The following is a 23,753-nucleotide window of genomic DNA, read 5'->3' on the forward strand; positions in this document are numbered from 1 at the left end:
TTTTTCTTTAACTGCATCAAATTGTCAGGTGGTCACAGTGAGATCTAGTATAAAATTATATCCTTCTTTTCACATTTTTGTATGAAAAATAAAATTTAAATCTATTTAAAAAGCAAATAAAGTAAAAGTGATTGATATTGGATCTTTTGGTTCGATGTAGCTGTCTGTGACACTGCATGCTGTGCAACTATGCTGGTAATCGGGCTAACAGTATGAAAAAATTCACCATGAAATTATTTTTAATTAAAAATATAAAATCTTCTCTTTCTTTCAGGTGGAGACCGCCCTAAACTTCCTTTCCATACCAGTGCGTTTACTTCCATGATAAATTATAAACCTTCAGAACCTGGAGGCCCCTGCGTGCTGGGTGTTGGGCCGTGTATTGTTCTTAAAAACTTTAATGGCACCAGTCTGCTCTGGGACGACATGAGGCGCACACTGGCATTTGCCTGGGAATTGCACGTCTTTGGGTCTGCCAGCCTTTTCTTGCTGATGGCTTGCCTGGCAGTTTTGGGGACGGCTGGAGCATGTACGCTTCCTCGGCCCCTCTGTTACACCCTGATCCTGGCAAATAGCTTCCTAATCATGGGTGGTTCTTTGCGTACCATCCTCCTCATACTTGACCCCTATGGTACCCGTCAGATTCTGTCTCATGCCACTCTGGCAGCGCTACATAATGTTCCTCTGCAGCTTCTTCTGTGGGCGCAGCTTGCTCTCGCTCTGGTTACACTGAAAGGGTTAAATTTATTACTTTTCCCACTAAAGCTGCAGCACCCATGGGTGGTTGGAGGGTTTGGTATATTTCATTGCTCTGCATTATTTGTAGCCGATCTATACTCTTTAACTTTAACCCCTGCTGTCCCTCTTTTGCTACAGACCCTTTCCCTCTGCTGGGGCCTCCCATTTTGCTTGGGGATCCTCACAAAGGCCCTTTCCAATCTGCAACCCTTTCTCAGGTCCTCTTTACCACAGTGGGCTCCTTCACAGAGGCCTGAGAGGCGCGGAAAGCGAGTCATAGCAGGGTGCGCTTTCCTTGGGGTGCTATGCTGCAGCCTTCAGATGTATAGTCTCTTCTGGCTTTATGGGCTACTGGGAAACTGGAGGCGCTTTGGCTGGGGCTGGTGGCTGAGTCAGTTCTGGGCGAGACTCCTTGAGTTAGCCTGGGGATTCTCTTTGCTTGTCCTGGGATCTTGGATCTTCTGGACTCCATCTAAGGGTCACACAAGGGGTGATCATGTGCAGAGCAGAGTGGAGGCATTCAAAAGAATGGAGGATAAAAGCTTTTGGGATAGGGTGTTAGCCACTGTGTGGAAAGTCCCACTAAAAAAATCAGATAAAAGCTGGGAAGACCTGATGCCAAATAACTGGTCCAAATATAACCTGTCAAAAGCAGGTATCAGCAACAACATAATGTCCCCATATGATGATCGAACATCCACCCAAATATCAGAGCACAAGTCTGATCCTGGTAGTAGCAGCTCGGACTCTCAGGCAGCATTGCTGTGGCAAAAAGTTGGTGAACGTGAGTGTATTCTTTCACTTATAGAGTTTGACATGCGGCCCCCATCTCCTATTAACCTCAGGCGCAGCATTGACAATGCTTTTCACCACGGACAGCTTGTAGCAGGGAGTCTGTTCACACCTCCGCCTCCCTCATGGACAATGGGCACCAATGATGAAGACGGTGGTCTAAAACCCTTCCCTCCAGCTTTTATCAGCTACGGCTGGATGGACACAGAGTCCATTTCGGCATCTCTAGACCATTTCCAGGCCAAAGACCCAGTACAGTCACCCAGTGCTGCATCTGAAAATAATGGCAGCAGTGAGTCTCCAGCTGCTGCATACATGAGAGAGGAATTCTCTGCAGTGATGCATCAGCATTACTGGTCAGATGACGATGTCACAGACCTTTAAGGACATAAACTTCTTTTACATAAACTATCATATTTCTTTTAGTAAAAACTGTTTACTATGGGTGGGTTTGATAATGCAAAAATACAGTCAGTATGACCTGAAATTTGTCACTTTTTATATGATCTTTATGTTTTTGAGAAGATGATGGTACTTTCACTTAAATAAATCTGTTGAGTCAGATTTTTTTCTCCTAGTGAATAATATGAGTATTTAATAATAATAAAGGTCTAATATGTTTTGTTCTGTCAGTGTTATTTGTGTATGTAGGACAGATGACCTTTAATTCAGCAGGTTACCATCTCTTATCTGTTGACATCTGATTAGTGTACCAACAGTGACTGGATGTTTTTACTGTCTTGTTTGTAAATCAATTTGAATTTATATGAATAATATGATCAACAATAAATTTAGAAATTGAAAGAATAAATTTTGTGCTAACCATGTTTTACATCATACCAAATTTACTTTTATTGATTTTGCCTCAAATATGTGTGTGTGTGTTTGTGTTCAAATCATAATAATGGCAGTCAGCATGGAGGTGTAAGGATGTAATCTTTTAGTAGATGTTTAGATCACTGAAAACTGGTTTACGTAAAGCTGAAAAACCGAGAAACAGAAGATTTTGAGAAGAGGTGAAAAAAAGAATAGAATTTAAACATTCGATTTTAGACATGGGTGTGGGTAATTACCCCGAACAAAAGGGAATTAATTAAACTTAGTAGCATTTAGTTGTGTTATTATTCAGCTTGAATTGTTTGATATAACTACCAGTATTAGAAAAAAAGAATCTATTGGGAAGAACTCAAAATTTTCAAAAAGTCATAAATTGACAAGAAAAAAAAATTGTACAGAGACAAAGTGGTAAATTCAGGATTAAATAAAGGCACATTTACAAGAAAAAAACCTCAGAAACATTTGAAATTTTCTGAGTTTTCTTTTTCCTGCTGAATTTGGAACTTTTTTAAACCTACATTTTGTTTTTTTTAATCGCAAACTCGATGGTTATTTTTCCCATAAATATTTTAATCTTCTTATTTCTACTTTCAGTAGCCCCAATGCATATGTCGTAATGTCGTATTTCTCAGCGGTGCGCAAACACAAAAAACAGGATAACAGAGCTGATTAGTCCAGTACATGCTTATCATACACAACAAAGACTTCTCCCGCTACAGGTTGACATGGCAATGAATGATTGGTCAACAGTTTGAAAAGGGGGTGGTTCTGGAGATTACCTTTGAAATCATTTTACAAAAGCACCGTTATATAATAATTAAAGGTGTGATGCCTTGCCTCCATTTGCTGTATGTTGCAGTGACAGTTTCTCAATCGTTTTTCAAACTTTGTGATGATTTGTGATGATGATGCAGTGGGTGCTGTGCAAACACCTGCAGCAGTGTGATTGATGTTTAGCCTAAAACTTTGCTGACATTCAAATGTGACCATCAGAGTGACTTAAATTGGTAAGTTTCAATAGCCTAAATACCATCTCACATCTGTCTTATTAAAGGTGGTGTGTCCGGCGACTCACTGTTTACTTTTAAACAAAAGATTTGTTAATGATTAATTTTAAAATGTAAATTATTCATTTGGAATAGATCATAAAAACCCAGCAGACCACATCAATCAAATCAAAAAGTCTGAATATATTTAATATTCTAATTATTCTAAATCAAACACTTTTCATTTAGTGTATGAATATTGAATATGCATTGATAATCTTGAGTTTAGATTCACTAGATTAAAAAAAAAAAGACTAATGGTTAATAATCAGATATTAAAACTACTGGAGTGTTTACACGTGTAGCATCTGTGGATTTATTGTTAAACAGTTTTCTGAACAGTTGACATTTACTGCACCTTCTAATTGATGCATGTGCTCACAGATCAAGGTGTGATGGGCCCTCTTGTGGTCAAACATTGTAAACAAACATTTACTCAGTTTATTTCCTTGCAGGATAAAGAATATTCACTCCTTCCTTTATGAGCGGATGGTGAGTTTTTGGTTACTTGCCTTTTGCTACCCAACATTAACCCTACTACAACACCAATCGCACCTCCTGGTGAAAGTGGTCAGGTCCTGCGGCAGACTCAGTACCCTCAGTTCCCAGTGTTTCCACAATACGTAGTTCCCACACCTATCACACATGTTTATGGTATTCCCTACTACATCTGTAGCTTCCCTCAGGTACTGTTGCAAGCTTTGTAAACTAAGAAGTGCCTGCACCTCCCTACCCTGAATTCTCATTTAGGCCTCATGTCTTGTTTCCCAGACGTGAACTGCCTCTCCATAGTATCCACAATATCCATTTCCTCTGTTCTCACAATTCCCTGTGGGACCTGGAATTTTCCATCCCACAACCCCATCTCACCCTCTTGCCCCTCCTCCATGACTGTGGTTTTTGTAACCATACCTGTGGCCACAAATGATCACAAGTCCAATAAGTTCCCCACTTGCCTGTTTCTAGTATTTTCTCAATATACTTTTCTGCCATTCCCTAACAAACTGCTCGTATCTCCAAAGGATCAAACTCAAACTGCCGAGCATCTTAAACCTGTAAATCCAGAAGCCCACACCACAATACCCGAACACTCAGACTAACTAGATGCCTGTGGTGTGTCCATCAACATACTGCTGTTACTATGTCAACAACAGTGTTGCCACCGCTCAGAAGCCTTTGACTCAAACATTTTATCATCCACACCCTTACAAGTAATGACATTATGTTCCTCGTGAGGCTGCCATGCCAGTATTTCCTGATCCTTCAGCCACACCTCTTACCAGCACAGCTCCATCAGCTCAGAGAATTTCAGCCTGTCTGCCGTGTTTCCTCTTTGCCCTTTCCTTTATCATCGGAGGCCAAAACTGGATACACAATCATTGACTGAATTTGTTTAAAACACTCATACTCAACTGTTTTGTCTTGTTTTTCAGTCAGTCCATCACCTATCCTTTGGCATTCCTTAATGTGTACATTTATGCAGGATTGCTTTCTTTCATCTGTACACTGTGAACAGGTTGCTGTACATTTTACAATAACTCACTGGCAACTGGATGACAGTAAATTATTTTCAGTAACGATGTTGCTGTAGTTTAAGTTGCAGTAAAATTACTGTAAATACTTTTTACATTAACTTAATAGCATACAGCTGCCAATCTGCCAGTAACTTATTTTATTTTATTATTCAATCCGTAAGAAAATTATTGTATTTGTTGTTTTTATTTATTTTTTAATTATAGCAACAGAAGTGTCACAAAAGTCACTCTAGTTGAGCACTGCAAACCACATCTAACTTTCCATCAAATAAAAATATAAAATCACAATTAGTCACGAAGACCTGTCACTACAAGATGCTTTTTAATTGTTAAACGTACAATTAAAACAAATTACAACAAATAACAATTATACTCATACATGGCGTCTTTTAGCTTGGTCTTAATATTAATAACTAATAAACACGCCTGGCTGTCCTAATATCTGCGACAGTAACACAGTGCTCTTATCATATCAAATCAAACATTCACCTGATGATGGTATGAGATGCAGAAACAGAGATTCACTAAAGTTATTAGTATTAGCTATTAGTTTAGCAGCATCACTAAAATTAAAAACATGTTAAAAAGTTAGGCTTGACTATTGAAACCCTTTATTTCAGGCTGTTCTAGCTACCTGAAAAACCTTCAGTTAATCCAAAATAATGCAGAGAAAGTACTAACAAGGGATAGAAAGAGACACAATATTGACCCAATATTGGCTTCTCTTCACTGACTCCTGTTAAATCCAGAGCTGAATTTAAAATCTTTACCCTCACATTCAGGGCACATTCATACCACATTATCCCAACAGAAACTGCTCTCAGGCTGCAGGCCTGTTTTTAAAAGTAGAATTCAACGCAAAGCCTTCAGCTATCAGGCCCGTCTCCCTTCTAACCAGCTCTTAGTTTGAATTTGAAACACAGACACAACCTTTACTTTTAAGATTAGGTTTAAACGTTTCTTTTCGATAAACCATTTAGGATCAGATAACCCTGAACAATTGCTACAATAGGTTTAGGCTGCTGTGAGACCTCTTATGACACTCTGAACACTTCTTCTCCACTCCACTCTCACCTCTCTACACCAGCCTGTGTTTATACACCACTACTGCGTGACATTAAACTGTATTTCTTTCGTCTCCTGTAGTATGTTTTGGCCCTTGTCTCACTTTGTTCTCCTTTATTCTTTTCTCTTTCCCCTCACTCCCCAACTGGCTGCCGCTCCCCTGCCAGAGGTCCTGGTAAAAGAACGTTTTTCCTTCCCACTCTTGCAAAGAGGTAGCTCTTAGAGATCGTCTGATTCTTGGGGTTTTCTCCAAACAACAGAATCTGTACCTTACAATATAAAGCACCTTCAGACAGCTGTTGCTGTGAATCAGTTATTTATAAATAAAACTTAATTACCTCAGAGCCTGTCAGGGAGACAGCAACCTTAGCAGAGATACCCAGACCTCTCTCTCCCTAGCCACGTCCTCTAGCTCTTCTAGTGGGACCCCATAATATTCTCAAGCCACCTGAGTGACTTAATCCCTCCACCGTGTCTTGGATCTGCCTCTAGGTGCCCTCACAGTAGGATATACACAAGACGCCTTAATTAGGAGGTACCTGAGTGTTTTAACCACCTCATCTGTCTCCTTTGATGTGGAGATATTCCTGTAAAGTTAACTTGCATGGTTTCTTTCTCAACATGAATGTTGTTTGATAACGGAATAATCTTAAATTTATCTTCTAGTTCAACTGATTGATAAACCCAAAACTGAAATTCTGCATCTATGTTGTCATTAACCAGTCACATTTAAATATATTTAGCACAAAAGTAAGGAAATATGTGTTTGGTCTTTATTTGAGAAGAATGCTTCTTGGCAATAAAACTTATGCCACTGGAAAACCTGTTTATTTTACCTGACATGATGACACATCTGTAAGGAAAATGCATTTGTGAGTTGTGCAGCAGACTTGAGTATGTTGGTTGCATCCATGAAAAACTGGCCGAAAACGTCTGTGCCAGAATCAAACAGCTTAATGTTTTGAGCTTCTGGTCTTTATCAGGACTGGTTGTTGGCAACATGTGCGCTGTACCTGAACATGTGGGTGAACATTATGTTCAGCGTTGAGCCCAGAGTCGGCCTAGCAATTAGATCGTAGGGTCAAAGTATGGAGAAGATGCAGAGAGAGAGAGGTAATTGATCTGCGATCAGTGGCAATCACACATTTCCAAGCTGTTTGGCACTGGGAGAGACGTTTTGACAAACTTTTCGTGCAAACCCACAGACTCAACTCTGCTGCTCTAACCACAAATGTATTTGCCTTACAAATTTGGCTCCATTTAAAGGGATATAAACAGTTTTTTTTTCAATGATGTAAGATTTATTCCCCCCCAAAAACGAAGCATTGTTAGAACAGATACATAATCGACCAGGTTTCTATACTGTTTTGTGTTAAGTTTATATTCAGGGTACAAATACAGACCCTAACATTCCCAAACAAAATACTGAGTTAAATTTAAGAGAAAATATCTGCAGCCACGCCTGAAAACATTCACTTGAACAATGCAAGGTCAGGGACGTGTGACCCAGCAGTCAACCTGCTCACCTGGGTGGATCACACGCGCGAAGGATGGGCGAGAGCTCGGCACTGCTCTGACGTCGAGCACGCTATTTGACGTCACCGTGGGAGTGTCCACCATCGGGAGAAATGAACGGTCATCAACACAATCCTCTGAGCGCTCATGTAAGTTGATACCCGCAAAACACACATTTTTTTTTAAATGTGAGAAGCCTCGTATGAATGAAACGTGTTTCCTCGTGCTGTCGCCCGCCGTGCAGGCACTCCAGGGCCGGTGTGTTAATTATCCGGTTGCCGCCTGGCGATGAGCCTGTTTGCTGCCTGTAGCTAACCATGGCTGAAGCGATGTTGGTTAGCTTTGAGAGCCTAGCCACCCTGCTGCTAACTGACAGCTGCGAGTGGTCAGGCGGCGAATAAGCGCCTGATTTACCAGCCAGGGTGTTCAGGGTGGGCGATGTGGAGTGTATTTACATGTGTGTGCGCTCACGAAAAGCGAACTGATTGCTCATGTTGTAACTCGTCAGGGTTCAACTTTGGGGACAACACCCAGCTGGATTCAGTGACGATATATGTATATGTTTTTTTTAACAGTCGGGATATTCGAGGAATATAACATTTAGCTGAAACTAAAGGATTTTGTCCATCAAGCCCTGGTACAAAGAGTATTAGCTAACGCAAAGCTGCTCTGCGAGGACTAAATACGCCACCATGAAATACAAGAAGGTGTGATTAAGAAAGCCTGGTGGGAGTAGGTGACAGATGGCCACCCAATACCTCCAATGTAAACGTGTTCGAGATTTTCACACCTGTCCGGACCGTCCCCGCCTCCCCCTCTCCGGTGCTGATGCTGTCAGTTTATTTCTGCTATTATGGATTTTGATGGTTACATTTCATATGGCAGGAGAGTTTCCAGTGTTCATGACTCAGTATCTTGGTAGCCTATTTGTTGTTTGGGTATGACTGCATAAGGTTTCATTGTCATTATGCAAGCATAATGAAATTATAGCTATACATGGTGCATAAAACATAAATACACCTGTGTGTGTGTATATGTACACACAATATATATAAAGATATGTAGTTTTGAAGGATGTAAGCAATGAGACTGGGCAAGAATATTGCATGTTAGCACTGAACATGAATTATTTACTTATTAACATTCGAATAATGCACATTAAAGAGTGATTTACAGATTTTGATGCACATAAATTAGATAGAAATACGTAGAAATATTTTATGAGCGGTATGAACGTGTGCAATTGAGCAAAAAAACATTGCACATCAGTGCTTTACATACTGTACATACTGTTGATATATATATATATGTTTGTGGAGTGTGCAGAGCTAGATAAAGTGTATGAGAGGGTGTCAAGAGAGGAACCGTGGTACTGCATGAGGAAGTCATGAGTGGCGCAGAAGTATGTGAGTGTGGTGCAGGACATGTTCGAGGACAGTGAGTCAGTTGTGAGGTGTGCGGTAAGTTCAAAGTGGGGTTAGGATTACACCAGGGGTCGGCTCAGAGTCCCTTCTTGTTTGTGGTGGTGTTGGACAGGTTGACAGGCGAGGTCAGGCAGGAGTCTCCATGGACTATAATATTTGCAGATGACACTGTGATCTGTAGTGAGAGCAGGGAGTCTGGAGAGCTGGAGGTATGCTCTGAAGAGGAATGAAAGTCAGTAGACGCGAGACAGAATACAGTGTGTGAATGAGAGCAAGGCAGGTGGAACGGTGACATGCAAGGAGTAGAGATAGTGAAGGTGTTAATGTAAATACCTGAGGTCATCCATCCAAAGCACCTGAAAGTGCACAAGACAGATAAAGAAGACGTGTGCAGGCAGGGTGGAGATGAACGTCACGGGTGATCTGAGACAGAAAGATAGCAGCAAGTGAAAGGGAAAGTTTACAAGATATAGATATACATAAGTTAGTGACCGAGTTCAGCAGTGCTACAGCTTCTGGGAAGAAGTTGTGTTTCAGTTTGTGTTTGTGGGTGTAAGTGTATGACGAGGCTCTAGAATAACCTGTAATAATGACATTAATAGCCATGTAGTGTAATAAACAGCTACTAAATGTGTATTAACGCTTTGTTTTGTTGAAAACGGGGAACTCCTGCAGAACTGCTGCTATCACTGGAGAGCCTGTCATAAACACCTGTCACCTTACACAGCGGTCATCTTCTGGTTTATACATTCAAATCAGGGATGTTGGGTGAACTTTAATATGAAGCCACATTACAAGGCGTGGCAGCAGTGAGAGGTGATGCTAACCTACACGCTGTTCTTTGCAGGATACACACACTGTTAAATCAATCAGGTCTCCTGACAACACAAAAACAACACAAACTGGCTTTAAAGAGTTTCGGCTTCTGTATGTAGTTTGTAAAACATTGACTGCATTTTAAAGAGCTTCACGTGAGCTCCGGTGTGATGTGGGCAGGGGTTTGACACTGCGATATGTGCTGTTATCATGAATTTTAAGCATGACCTCGCTCCGCTTAACACCAACACCGGTGTGCACCGTGGAGTGAAATAAACGCCCTCCGGCTCCTTTACGTTAGCTTGCCCGGTTAGCCACCAGTGGAGAAGCCAAGCCTTCAATTCGGGGAAAGCGATGTTTTCTGACTTTAGCTGGCACAAGGGTTTGTACCACTCTGAAGTAAAGCCGTAGATTTCACGATTGTTTTGTAAAAATGTCCAACAGTAGTTTTTTTAAAGCCCGGACCCACGAATATAAGCTAGCGAGCTGCTAATTCCATCCTCTTCTTATCTCTGGCTAATGTTAAACCGCTGGGCTCGGACTATTTGCAGTAACTCAATAACGGCACTCATACAGACAAGTATGTACATACATAATTTAGTTTATCACAGCATCTCCTTTTCAATTTTTAAGTACAGGCGTTACTACAGTTACCTCACATGTAATGACACCGAATGCACCTGTAACCCCTCGAGTAATGTAATTACCTAGCCGGGGCTGTGTGGTGATGGGTAAACGACGGGCGGCTTACGTGGTTTTGTCAGGGTGTTTTCTTTTCCTACCGTCCTTTATTTCACAAAGAATGAGTGCAGAGAGGAGTTGTTCAGGTGATATGAATCAATCAATAACAGTAACACGAACAAAAACAACAGAAACATGCCGGGGACCATCATTAATTCATGGTAGAGCTTAAACGTACTCAACCACCTCTCTGGTTGAGAAAATGAAAAAAACATTAGCACAGTACAGTTTGATTTAACTCTCTTAACTTCATTGAAGCGAACTGAAGTAAGTGTCAGTGCTATAAATACATTTAGCTGAGCCTTTTTGTCTTGACAGGATCATTTTGGTGCTGTAGTATATTTAAAGGAGACTTTTTTTTATTAGTAGGCACAGATCCTTTTCACTCCTTGTGCTTTGATTGTGGCAGATTATTCTTACAGACAGCGATGTTTACATCTGTGTCAGTGTCGCATTATTTTATTGTAGATTTGCCTCCGTAAACCTGTCCAGCACATAATCCCTCTGGGCTATGCAGCACTATTAATTAACATTACACAGTTAATTAAGCTAAAAGTCCTCAGGGGGGCGGGGGCCCTGCGCTCTACAAAATTAAACTACATGTTTTCATTCCGCCATCCAACGAGTTGTATGAGCTTCCTGACATAGGGGGGATGGCTGTAACCATTTGTTGTGGATTGAATATCGGATATTAAATGGCCTTGGTTTGTTGTGTGTGCTGTTAGGGGCAATCCTTGTGGTTTTTAATTTAAATCCTCATACATCAATTTCAGCAGCACTGCAAGAACACCCTATTACAGCTTTGCTTTATAAGATTGTTAGAATTAATTATTGGTGCCAAATATTGACTCTACTTTTAGTGCAGGAGGATGGCTGCTTGTGGTCTTAATAATACAGATTATGTAACTGCTTGATTATTACCGCACATTAGTACACACTTTTGCATCTCTTTTTAATGCTTGTTTTTCTTGTTCTTCTTTTTCTTTGCAGCATGTGATCTTTCTAAATGTCCACGGAAACAGTTGACTGAAGTTTGACAGCTCTTCTGCCAGTTTTAATTTGGAAAAACGTACCCAGAGGAAGCAGTGCTGGATACTTGCCTGGATTACTGAGTCTTTTTCTGTGGCAATAGAATAGATCTATTGCACATGACCACATTTGAAGGTACGTCTTATCATCAAGTACACTCCTGCTGCAATGAATGCCCTTTTTGTCAGGATTGACATTGTTGGATCTTTTCACTTATCTATCTCTATCCCCAGTTAAATTAAGGAATAAACTAATGCATTCAACCTAGTTTATGGTAATGAGTGTGAATAAGAGTATTCAAGAGTATTTCTGAGGCCTCAAAACAGCTGATCATGCTGGAACTCCCAGTGCCCTGGGAAGAGCGGATCGAGGAGGCCAATGAAAGGAAACGAGTAAAGTACCAGGAACTAGTGCAGGAGTGCAGGGGAAGGGGCTGGAAGACTTTCTATGAGCCCATAGAAGTGGGTTGTAGGGGCTTTGCCAGACGATCACTCTGCAAAGTCCTAGGCCGGCTGGACGTGGCTGGGGCAGCCAAGAAGAGGGCCATCCAGGCTGTGAGTGAAGCGGCAGAGAAAGCCACAAGGTAGCTGTGGATCAAGAGGGCTGATCCGTGGGTAGCTACTGGTACGCAAGTCGGGGCCTGATCACCCCCGGCTGGGTATGATGTTGTGAGACCCGAAACACCTGATGACCCCAGGATACATCACTGAAGATGCGTACCAGTGCATCCAGGAGATGTGTCTTTTATACTAGTAAGACACAGCTCCAAAAGGACTTGCTGACATGCTTCAAACAGGAACGCTGCTTGCATATTTCTGGTGTAGGAACTTGTGGGTCGTTTCAGGGCACCTTGAAACAACAACTGGTTGAAACAACAACAGCTGGTTTCAGTGGTTAAAAAATGAATCATAGCAGCATTGACTTAAACTCTCTAAAGTCAATTAACCACCTTTTCTTTCCTGAAAACCGCTAATTTAGGAGAAGTGAAACGATGTTCCCTCTGTTGTGGTTTCATTCATCCTCGAGCTGCCTCGTGCCTGCCGCTAGTTCCTGCAGTGAAAACATACCTCATGTAGATGATGTGCCCATGCAGCACTGTATGTACACAGAGTGATGGGCGAATGTTGGCTGACCCACTTCAAAGAGAACACTTTGCCCTCAGCCTGGAGGACTCAGATGCCTTTGTACTTTTATTGTAGATGTAGGACGTTGTCCCACATCTGTGTCGAATATTTGTCTTCACACGAGTCTTGTAAGCGATTCAGAGTAATAATGTGTGGTCAAAGAGCTTCTGTTTCTCATATCAGATGAAATTTATGCTTTAATCTGTTGGATATGTTGTTATTTAGATAAATATAGTATTCAATACCTCTATGAGCAGGTAGCTCCTCTGAGCTGAAGCAACAGATACGAAAACCAAGAGCAACAACAGGAGTGAACCAAGATACTGGTTTAAAACTAAATAGCAGCGTTTTAATGTGTTGTTTCTGCAAGAAGCGGTTAAGGAGCTTCCTTTCGTTACTGAACTGTTCACCACCACCTACTCTTGAACAATGAGCTTTCTTCTCAGATGCTGCAGGTCTAAAAGCTGGACCAGCATGCAATGAGTCACAGTGTCACTAATGGAGCATTTCAAAGGGTTTTCTGGGCTGGTTTGCTCTGCTGATTTGTTAAATGATACATACATAGCTGTGCTGACTCAAAGGATCATTTTTCTGTTTGTCTGCAAAGTAGCTCGTCCTCAATCACTTTAAGCCTTGGATGTTTTCTTTATGGCTCGATGAAACAGACGGTACATTGTGTCTCGCAAAACAGACTGTCTGACGGCTCATCATAAAGTTACTGCTGCAAAATAAACCGCATCACAGCCTTAGTGACATGCAGCGTCGACTGTAATGTTCCCTTGGTTATCATGCTTTGAAAGATGTATTAAAGGCGTAACGTAGCAAGTGAATATTTGATTTAGAAAACATCAAACCCTCTAATTGGTAATCCTCTGCTGTCCATAAGCACTCTGATTAGGGACAGGCGCGATCTCACATACTTGAAGCATGCAGAAGCACGGCTTGAGACCAGTTAAATTGCCTGTTAGTGATATAAGAAATCAGCATGCTTGAAAATTGTACTTAAAAATAATTGAGTTTAATTATTGTCAAAACAAGCCCATGAATTCAAACAAAGAAGACTGTGTAGCGCTAACTCTGCTGTTTGGTTTGGAGCTTGTAGGACAAATGATTTGAAAAGTGTTTAAGTAGGAATCTCTCAGGCTTACATCCTCCCGTCTCGTATGTGTTGCAGATGAGCTGTGCAGTGACAGCTCCTTGGAGCAGTTCTAAGCTGCGTTCATGTTTTCATATTCATGAGCTGTTGTCTTGTCTTGCTGTTGTAGTGTATATCTAGTAGTTGTTATTCAACAGTAACAATGCGTATTAAACATAAACTTAGTGTCAGGGACTAAAGGTTTTAACCAAAGGTCCACTAGGCTGTTGACGCTTTCTGGTGGGCAACATGTTGGATGCTGATAAGTTGTTTATTGCAGTGCTGGTTTACATATCCATCAGTCCACTGTTTTTCTCTTTTTCCTTTTATTTGAATATTGTAATTTATGTTTTTTTATTTTGTCTGCGCTTCTGCTTCATTTAGCCAGTCCTGATTCGTGAGTCAGAAGAGGAGAGGCTGGGCTGATGGTAAGCTCTCTTACAAACTATCTAACCTTCTCTATTGCTCTCATCCTCACTCTGTCGTTTCATGTTGATAAACCCAAAGAGCTGTGTTCAGCACAAACTGACATTTAAAAGCCGAGCACTTGGAGTGGCCCTCTATATTACAGGATGTAGCCTTCTCATAAAATGAGAAGCAAAGTGGGGAGGCCGCTGTGGATCGTGGAGCACCTTACTCAGTTGAGAAATAGATTGTAGTCACTCTCCATTTAGATCTTCATTTATGTTTATTTTACGTTTAGTTTGTTGTGGTCTCTTTGTTAGCATCTGAACATTCTCAGTTACGTTGATTATTTAGTTCTGTAAGGAACACTTTCTGAAATGTAATAATTCAATGATTTTATACATAAGGGCAAAAATAAAGAATGGACACTATCTGCACATGTGCAGTATATCAGATATGAGCATTTCAGAAACTGTACTTGTTTATTTTGTAGATTTTATGTTTTTGCTTTACTGGGTTGGCACAGTCATGACACGAAACACGCAGTATAGCTTTCTGGTGGTGATTCTGGTGTTTTTCCCCTTACATATCATCGTGAGTAATCTACTTTTAGGATCTCTTTGCAAAAATAAAATACTTAAACAGAGTTGATCCTTAACAGGGTGCTGATTGTGCTTTTAGGTTACATATAATGCCCCTTTGTGTTGCATTAATGTTTCTATGGAAGTGTAGTTATGTGCAGCTTTGCCACAGCCTCCATTCAAACTTACTCTTCCAAGTTTTGTGGCACATGCTCTGCTGTCATCAGGAAAAGCCCTCGAATAACAAGTTTGCTTTGCCTTACTGAACACAAAGGAGCTGCATGAGCACAAATTCCAGCAAACTTGTCAATTTTATTTTTAAAACACCAAATATCCAAATAGAACATTCACAGTCTCTCTTGGTCACAAGTTACTTTGATGCGTCTCCAGTTTAGTATTTTCTCGTCCTCTGACCAGTGGCAGATTGCCCTTGCAGCTATCACACACTGTTATTCTACCTGGTTAGCTGTAATTACATTCCATTCAGCTGTTAATGTGAGAAATAGTAAATGATTCACAGATTAGTTGCAGATTATTAATCACAATGTAGTGGTTTACACATTCACATTCACAAAAGGTCACCTGTTCAATTCCAGCTGGAGACACAAATTCCTTTTTTGGTTGAGTCAGGAAGGGCAAACGGTGTAAAGCTGTGCCAAATCAAACATGCGGCGCTGCCTGCTGTGACGACCCCTTTTGACAAGGAAGCAGGGAAACGTAGCTTTAGTTGTAGGTTAATAATATTTGCCTTATATGGCTTTTTACATCAAATCTTAATTGAATAATCATAGCATCCAGGATGTGTTAACCAATCTGGATGACACTACCTAGTGCACCAGCATCTAAATGTAAATAGCATTTGGAAATTATTTTTTTAACACAAATTCTTGCAAATTATATATATGAAGTTTAGTTGCAGATCTCAAAATGATGAACAAATACAAGAACAATAAATATAAGTTTTAATTATTCAGTTGTTCGGTGTTTTGAACCATTTGCTGTATTTGCCATCTCACCAAATAAGATCAAAAGAATAACACGATAGATTAACACGCATCTCTGTGTTTTTGGACAACGAGAACAAGTGCCTCATTGATAATAACTGTGAGGAGGAAGGCTGCTCAGTCACCACAGGTCCCGTCTGAATATTATAACACATTTAAACCCCTTGATGAGCCACAGTGGGTGTTTTGTCTTTTTACTGAAACAGTGGCATTTAAAAAAATTAATATCACGCTAAAAATTACGACTGGTATACCAGCACGTCCAGTACATCTGCCCAGCACGAACCGAAATGGGTACCTATGTCTTTATCCAGATTGTGAACAAAAGTTAACTAAGAATCATGTTGACTGCAAAAAAAAAAAAGGTCATGTCTGTGCCAACCCAGGTTTTTGTTGCTTAGTATTGTTTCCTATTCTTCTGCTGCTTATTATGTTCCTCACTCACTGCTGCATGTCATAATACATTTTATTTTCCTTTTGTGGTAGACAAGCATGACATTGAGCCAAGCCACAGATGCATGCCCACTCAAAAGGCCCAACTGAGCGCCATCCCCTCTGCTTCCCTGCTTTCAACCTGCCTCTCAGAGGGCGGGGTGTCGACGGGGCGTAGCTAGTCTCCTTCACACCCCGAGCAGGACCCTCACTGTGAAACTGGAGGTCTCAGATGGATCAGGGTAGTAGTGAGCAGAGTCCAGAGGAGCCGGACGCAGGAGGGCGAGCGGAGCCAGAGCTCGGCAGGAGGGCGTCGGAGTCAGAGCACGGCTTGTCCAAAATCACCCATAATGCCCTGGAGAACATGGGAGCGTTGGGCCATGGCCTGAAGCAATTCTTCCAGCCACAGCGCCGACGCTCCTCCGTTTCCCCGCATGACTCCGCCTCGTCCTGCGCAAGCGCCCCTCCCTCCGAACCCGCTGACGTAGGGTCAGAAGTAGGGGACACCCCCGCCTCCTCGGCCCTCCCTTTGGATTCTGACACCCCTGCCACTTCCGCCCCTCCTGCAGCTCTGAGCCGTGTCCTGCAGCAGATCCGAGGTCCACCAATGATAAAGCGAGGCACCAGCCTGCAGAGCCGCCGCAGCAAGGCGGGCGGCACTGGGGACCCTCCCCAGAAAGGTAGCCCACAGATCCACCGGCGCAGCACCCATGAAGCCCTGTTGCAGGCTGGACGCCCACGCTCCTCTTCGACCACAGACACACCCAGCAGCCCAGCCTTGGCTGACATGCTGCTGACCTCTGGTTACCACTCCACTGAAGAGCCCGACAAGGTGAGAGTCTTAGTTTTGATTCTTGTTGTAAAATCTGGCGTGTTTGCCCTAAAAAGTCTGAACTGAAACTTGCCGGTAAATAAAAGTGTTTAATGTCAGTAATAGTTTGTTATAGCTGGTTCAGGATCTGCCTCCAGTTAATGTAGTTGTTACTTGTCAAAATGCTTGTTTTACAAACTGTAATGTCGAAAGACAAAAATAGAACCAGAGTCTTTACTTATACTTAGTTTCTAATTTGAAAATGAGACATTTCCTGATTCACGGATGGAAACTGTAGTTCCAGAAGTCAGAATGACACTCACCTCTAACCACATACAAATATGTGCAGTGTACTGTGAAAGCACAGGATGTGAAGTACAACTCTCACTGCAAATCCTGACATCATTATACTGTATATAGAGATGAGGTCTAAACCTTCAGAATCAAGGTGCAATACTAAGGCTTTGCACTCAGGATTAATTTGTTTGGCTTATTTAAAAATAAACAGTTACATTTTAAAAATAAACACAAACTGACTCGCGCACTAATTTGTGTGCAGGAATGTCAAAACTAAATGAGTTGGACAAACTTGTTAAGAGGCCATTAATGCTTTAGATGCGCAGGGATGAGCTGCTGAATGGGGAGATGAGCTGTCAGCGGTGGAAGGTCAGAGATTGCCTTTGAGTGTTTGGTCACTATGTGCTTTAAGCCTTTCTAAATTTAGCTTTTGCTGTCCGAGTGTACTTCAGGTCAGAGCGGGCTTGCAGGGCTAAACAAACTCAAAACTTGTTTGTTTGACATTTAAGTACAGTTATGAAAGACTGCATGACCTCACAATGGCGGGAAACTCTCTTAAATTGATTATTCGGCAAAACCCCCCAAAACAACCTTTGGACCAGTAACTTGTAATCAGCAGCTCTCAGCTAAAGTCCGCTTATGGCTGACAGTAAAAAAAAAGTCTCTCAGTCTCTTTGTTGTTTACTTTTAGAAGAAGTAGACACTAAAAATGAAGCACAAATTCAGGTTAATGGATGAGTTTTCAGTTTGAGATCCACAAGTTTATATAAACAAATTGTAAATTTAAAGCTAGTTTTTGCATGTGGTCAAACATCACATCCATCAGCCTTGCAGTCCTTTACCTTTATAGTCGGCAGGTGTGTTGAATGTGTTTGTTTAGCCGGATACAAACCGACACCAGTCAGGATCACTGATTAAGAAATCATGTAGGAGGAAAATTTCATGATTTCTGAATATAAAAACTTTATTTACGCTGTTACAGAAGATTATTGTGATTATAGGAATAGGGTCACAATCACACATAAAACACGAGCTTTGTAGAAGATGTTACATTATTATGTAGCTGCTCTACGACTCACCCTTGTCGTTTCAAGTATATTCAACCCTGCAGTTGGAATTTGAAGTAGTCTTCCTGTTTTGCAGGTTATTAGATAGCATAACCTTGCATCACCTTTTTGGGTTTACGTCATTTAGTTGGCTGCAGTCGTGTTTTCAGTCATGGGTGTTGGCTCTCGTGTTTGTTGATTTTCTGTTTCAGATTTAATCTTTCTCTCTCCCGCGGCCTCAGGGTGAGGGTGTTCGTTTGTGGAGTCGGGTTACTTGTCCTGGACTTTGTAACTAAAGCACGTCACAGGGGAAACATTTAAATTGCTGTCATAGCAGCACCACAAAAATTAGTTGACTTGCTGCCTTTTGAATGATTTTTCTTTCCTTCTGTTTACCTATTTTATTGTACTTGTACCTTCTGGATTTGGAGCTGGGCAGTGACAGTTAAGGTGGAATTTTGTTGACAGGTGCCCTCTGCTGTTGTGAATATGTAGTTACAGATCACTCTGAAGGGTGCAAACGTGTGTGCATGAGTAGGTGAAAATAGTCATTTGTATACCTTCAGTTAGTGCTGATCAGTGTTGCCAGTTTTTGGCCTAAAAAAATCTTTGCAAATGAAACCTTAAGTTTAAAAGGAGCGATTCACAGGTTACTCAGCGTTTATAGGATGATTAAAACTACAGAATTGGCCCAGCAGGAGCAGTTTGTCATTTTGAATTGGACACAAATGGTGTGATCCAGAGACATTAGAGAAATGTATCAAAAATGATGTTGTCATTTATACAGATTGTGCAGTAGTTGATACTTTTACACTTTCAGTGCAGGACTTACTAAACTGATAAAACACATCCGTTTAGCACACTATATGAAACGAGGAGGTTAGTTTTAACTATGGCACAGTGATTTAAATGTTTTGATTATATTTTAAGTGGTTAAATACTTTCCTCTTTCCACTTTTCTTGAACAGCTTGATCGTTACGATGCATCGGGCCCTGCTATATCACCCAATGCCCTCCCATACGGCGCAGATGGATATGACGTGGTTGACAGTACCCCAGACCCCCAGCGTACCAAGCAGGCCATTGCTCAACTGCAGCAGAAGATCCTCAAGCTCACAGAACAAATCAAGATAGAACAAACTGCACGTGACGACAATGTGGCCGAATACCTGAAACTCGCCAATAATGCTGACAAACAGCAGAGCGCACGCATCAAACAGGTGTTCGAGAAGAAGAACCAAAAGTCGGCTCAGACTATCCAGCAGCTGCAGAGGAAGCTTGAGCACTACCACCGGAAGCTTCGAGAGGTGGAGCACAACGGCATCCCTCGCCAGCCCAAAGACGTTTTCCGAGACATGCATCAGGGCCTGAAGGACGTCGGAGCCAAGGTCTGTGTTTTTTTGTTTTTGTTTTTTTTAAGCATCATTTAAAGTTTTAGGTAATTTTTTTTCATAGCTCTCCAAAGCTTTGAAATCCTCCTGTCCAAGTCGTTCTCCTGTAGTGCACTCATGCCTTAAAAAAGTGCCCTGACAACAGAACACTAAAATTCATATTATCTCAACCAAATAAGACAAACCTCTGCATTCTGCTCTCTTGCAAGGTGCCGTGGCATTTACCTGAAATACATCACTGCATGTAAATACTGCACATACTGCCAGTCGTTGTTCTCACTGTTGACTTTCTTGAAAAGCAGAACTCTGTTGAATAACTGATAAAATATGTGACTCGATATAGAGGAGTACAGTGGTAGTGGTTACTGTTTACCTTCCATACTAATTATTTATGTTAAACCTTTGTGAATTTTCTCAGAGCAGCTCCCAGGTCACACGGAGGACAATGCTCAATGTTAAGACTGAAATCCATAAACATGAATAACAGGCTAGTTATTTTTCTGGTGGAATCAATCCTCAAGTTCTCCATCTGATAGTGTTGCAGTAACATATTTGTCGCCTTTTTCCTTCAGTTTACTTGATAACAAACATCATACAATCTTAATCTGTGGCTTCACCGACCATTTGCTGAGTGTCTGCTGCAGCACTTCACCTGGTTTAGCCATTTTTGATGATGCCATTGGAAGTGTCAGTGCAGTTGTACAAATCAGCCATGTAGATTAGAGGCGCAGAAGTAAAAAAATAGACTAGTCTTCAGTTTTTTAACTTTTTTTTTTTTTTATTAAATTGTTGTGCGGAGTCTGCATTCTTGATGTGGTCGTGTGAGGTTCCTTGGTCACAGCCAATTAATGGGTTAATGGATAATTCAAAATACATCCACAGATTTATCTGTGATTATCTGGACTGCTGAACTGTTCAGGTGTACTCTTATCTTCTAACCAGTGTCAGTTAGGATAGGGTTTATCATCTCTCACCTCAACTTGAAAGCATACCAGTAAAAGTTCAAAATGTTGTTTAATTTGTGATTGACCCAGTCATGCACAGATCTGCAGATGTGCCAATTAAAAGTGTGTGCGCTCTGCAAACTGTCTCGATACACTTGGTGTTTAATGTAGCCAGAGCTTTTTTACAGTATATCACAAAAGCATTCTTGAGTATTGACTTGATCCTGTTTCACTACAGGTAACAGGAGGCCTCTCCAGCTTCTCTCAAGCAACTCATTCTGCAGCTGGAGCCGTGGTGTCCAAGCCGAAAGAAATAGCTAACATCATCCGTAACAAGTTTGGCAGCGCTGATAACATCGCAGCTCTGAAGGACTCTCTCGATGAAACCCAAGGAGATGAGGGCATTGGTCCTGGGGGAGCAAGGGCACTTGGAACAGGGGCCTTACCATCCAGCCCAAAGTATCCCAGTGATGATGACTGCTCTAGTGCTACTTCTGGTTCTGCAGGAGCAAACAGCACCCCTGGTGCCCCAGGAGGCCCCCCCAGCTCTAAGGGCAACACCCTTGATCATGCACAAGCCTCAGGCTTTGATGCGATACTCCACGAGATCCAAGAGCTTCGGGAAAACCAAGGTCGACTCGAGGAGTCCTTTGAAAATTTAAAAGCCCACTATCAGCGGGACTACACTATGATCATGGAAGGGCTGCAAGAGGAACGATACAGGTAGATTTGTCATGTGCTCTGCAGTATAGTCTGTTTATGTAGGACTTGTACCATTTTTTGAAATGTGCTGCTTTGCAGGTGTGAACGTTTAGAAGAACAACTGAATGACTTGACAGAACTGCACCAGAATGAAATTTTGAACTTGAAACAAGAACTGGCGAGCATGGAGGAGAAGATCGCCTATCAGTCTTATGAACGAGCGAGAGACATACAGGTAAGCCTCGCTTGGATGAACAGAACACGTGTGCTTCCTTATTAGAGCTCTGTCACCGACTCTTTTGTCTCTCACCTGCAGGAGGCGCTGGAGGCTTGTCAGACACGCATTTCCAAAATGGAGCTGCAGCAGCAGCAACAGCAGGTGGTGCAGCTGGAGGGCTTGGAGAATGCCACAGCGCGGACTCTTCTTGGAAAACTAATCAATGTGCTGCTAGCTGTGATGGCAGTCCTTTTGGTGTTTGTGTCCACAGTGGCTAACTGCGTCGTGCCCCTGATGAAAACCCGCAGCCGCACGCTTTCTACGTTACTCCTCGTAATTATCCTCGCCATCCTCTGGAGGCACTGGGATGCCATTTCAGAGTATATGCATCGCTTTCTTCTGCACCCCAGATGACCGGCCTGGAGAAGGTGCATTTAAGTAATTTAAACATGAAGGGACCGGAGGTGTGAAAGCGATAATAAAGGAATGACACTGGCCCATGTGGGAAGATGAATCTCAGCAGTCCTCCTTTTTCCAGCAGCTTCTCAAAACACTCAGGAGGATTACAAAGCTGTCTGTCACTTTACTGCTCTATGAAATACGTTTCGAGGAGAATAAAAGTGGATACGGAGAGAAAAGGCTGGATGTTTGATATGGACTTTCTATATCTGGTGCAATTGTGGCACGAGCATACTGTAAAAGGGTGAACGGGGCATAGTTGAAGGAGCGGGCTGAGAGAACTGCACACTTGATTTCTCTCTTCTGAGTGAATTTGTTTACATGTGGGAAAACTTTTCATTGTTTCCCCACAGAAGAAAATATTATTCAGAGTTTTATTACTTTTCAACTGATTCAAGTGGTATTGTTTTGGAGTTACTGCTATTTTTAATACAGCCGATTGATGGATTTTTATGTTCTTTTTAACTGTAATGAGCCTACAGTGTTCTGCAGTCATAGTCGCCCACGCTCTCTTTTTTGTACTTTTTTTTTTTTCTGGTCTTGTGATTCAGTTTTTTTTCCGTCTGCTTTTTTCCCCCTCTTTGCTCTATCTTTTCAGATTTCAGCTTTTATGACCAACACTTCTTCTCTCTGCTCACTACACTCTAAAGAACGGGGTGCTTGCACATCAGCTACATTGCTCTGGGTCAGACACATGTGGGCTCTTGTTTCTTACTGGATGTGTGAAGTCAGTAACACTGGTAACGGCACAGCCAGGATATTACTATTATGAAATTTTGTGCTTGGAGTTGCAATCATGCAAACCGGACCCTACTATCCTGGTGGTTTTTCCACTGCAGAGGAATCATCTATGAACTCATTTAACATACTTGAAGAGCAGTTAAAGTGCTCAAAGACTCAGTGCTTCCGTACTGTTTCTATTAGTGACAATGAAATAGTAATACTTTTAGTTGGGTTTTTCTTGTTTTTTATTTTTTAATTAAAGATAAATAAATTTGCTGTTTAAAAACTGAACTTGAAAGTCTAACTTCTCTCCATCCTCGGTTGTCTATAAAAATCTGTTTTATGGAGTCATACACCTTTAACATTAAAGAGGGTTATAGTCAAAATAACACGAAGGTAAAAAACACAAAAACTTTTGCTCGCTGGCATGATCAACAAACTGGTTTCAGGTGATTTGACCTTTTTGACATGAGAAGATGGGCATGGTCAGCAACATTACTCAGGTAGGCAGTGGTGTTTAAACAGTGATCAGCCTGCACTAAGGGGGCTGTCAGTGTGCTATCCCTATGTCCCGTGCACCAGGGATGTCAGACTCTGTTTACATCGTGGGCCACATAGAGCTGTGTTTGACCCTCTGTAGGCTGGATCGGTGAAATTCTCCTTCTGCCAGTGTAAAGAAGTTTAACCACACATGGAATGATTCACATATCTTAGAAGAAGAAAACAGAAGTGCAGCTTCGACAGAACATCTCAGTTCTTCTAAAAAAAATAGATTCCGTAATAAATGGAAGAAATCTGTCAGCATGGCTTTCTGGGCTTAAACTGTAACACGTGTAAAATTACAGAAAGCTGTTAGCTTATTGCCCAGTAATGAAAAAACGTTTTTTTTCTGTAGACCCTCTATAGAAAAAAAGAAAGTTCTATTTTAGATAGTGAAAAATGCA

General features: G+C 41.6%; 3 protein-coding genes and 1 long non-coding RNA gene across 13 annotated transcripts in view; 2 read left to right on the forward strand and 2 right to left on the reverse strand.

Moving 5' to 3' along the window:
• LOC102296638 (proline-rich transmembrane protein 3) overlaps positions 1-2,335 on the forward strand; it is a 5,705-nt gene extending 3,370 nt beyond the window's left edge. For 3 of the 4 annotated variants that reach the window (XM_005941515.3, XM_014339794.2, XM_042228050.1), the window contains exon 3: positions 275-2,335. In XM_005941515.3, the coding sequence (XP_005941577.1) occupies positions 275-1,914 (1,640 nt within the window). In that variant the 3' untranslated portion in view covers positions 1,915-2,335. The remainder of the gene's footprint in view (positions 1-274) is intronic. The other variant, XM_005941516.3, reaches the window with a different exon arrangement.
• The window catches only part of LOC102297350 (transcriptional regulator QRICH1), a 19,120-nt gene extending 11,472 nt beyond the window's left edge, over positions 1-7,648 (reverse strand). The window contains exon 1 of the mRNA XM_042228049.1: positions 7,540-7,648. Within this exon, the coding sequence (XP_042083983.1) occupies positions 7,540-7,633 (94 nt within the window). The 5' untranslated portion in view covers positions 7,634-7,648. The remainder of the gene's footprint in view (positions 1-7,539) is intronic.
• On the forward strand, positions 7,594-23,100 carry tmcc1b (transmembrane and coiled-coil domain family 1b). Of its 7 annotated transcripts, none has more exons than XM_005941520.2 (8): positions 7,594-7,677; positions 11,500-11,673; positions 14,182-14,225; positions 16,274-17,051; positions 19,342-19,761; positions 20,947-21,431; positions 21,510-21,645; positions 21,727-23,100. In XM_005941520.2, the coding sequence occupies exons 4-8, from the start codon at positions 16,452-16,454 to the stop codon at positions 22,039-22,041; spliced, it is 1,956 nt and encodes a 651-aa protein (XP_005941582.1). In that variant the 5' UTR covers positions 7,594-7,677; positions 11,500-11,673; positions 14,182-14,225; positions 16,274-16,451; the 3' UTR covers positions 22,042-23,100. The 7 variants fall into 7 exon arrangements, with proteins under 7 accessions (XP_005941582.1, XP_005941583.1, XP_042083987.1 ...); XM_005941521.3 differs by lacking the exon at positions 7,594-7,677 and adding an exon at positions 9,162-10,150; XM_042228053.1 differs by lacking the exon at positions 7,594-7,677 and adding an exon at positions 9,162-10,150 and having other exon boundaries at positions 16,789-17,051.
• LOC106633631 lies at positions 9,054-10,780 on the reverse strand. The gene is made up of 3 exons (XR_001336991.2): positions 10,476-10,780; positions 9,286-9,375; positions 9,054-9,168 (listed from the first exon to the last, which is right to left on the reverse strand). It is a non-coding gene; the product is annotated as an uncharacterized LOC106633631 (long non-coding RNA).
• Positions 23,101-23,753: the final 653 nt, after the last annotated feature.

This window comes from Haplochromis burtoni, unplaced genomic scaffold, assembly GCF_018398535.1.
Source record: "Haplochromis burtoni strain Fernald_Lab_line unplaced genomic scaffold, NCSU_Asbu1 Contig_300, whole genome shotgun sequence".
Classification (NCBI taxonomy): Eukaryota; Metazoa; Chordata; class Actinopteri; order Cichliformes; family Cichlidae; genus Haplochromis; species Haplochromis burtoni.

Coding starts and splice junctions, on each gene's coding strand:
- tmcc1b (XM_005941520.2), top strand. CDS start 16,452: ATGGATCAGGGTAGTAGTGAGCAGAGTCCAGAGGAGCCGGACGCAGGA. Junction 17,052..19,341: donor CCACTGAAGAGCCCGACAAG/GTGAGAGTCTTA, acceptor TTTCTTGAACAG/CTTGATCGTTACGATGCATC. Junction 19,762..20,946: donor TGAAGGACGTCGGAGCCAAG/GTCTGTGTTTTT, acceptor GTTTCACTACAG/GTAACAGGAGGCCTCTCCAG.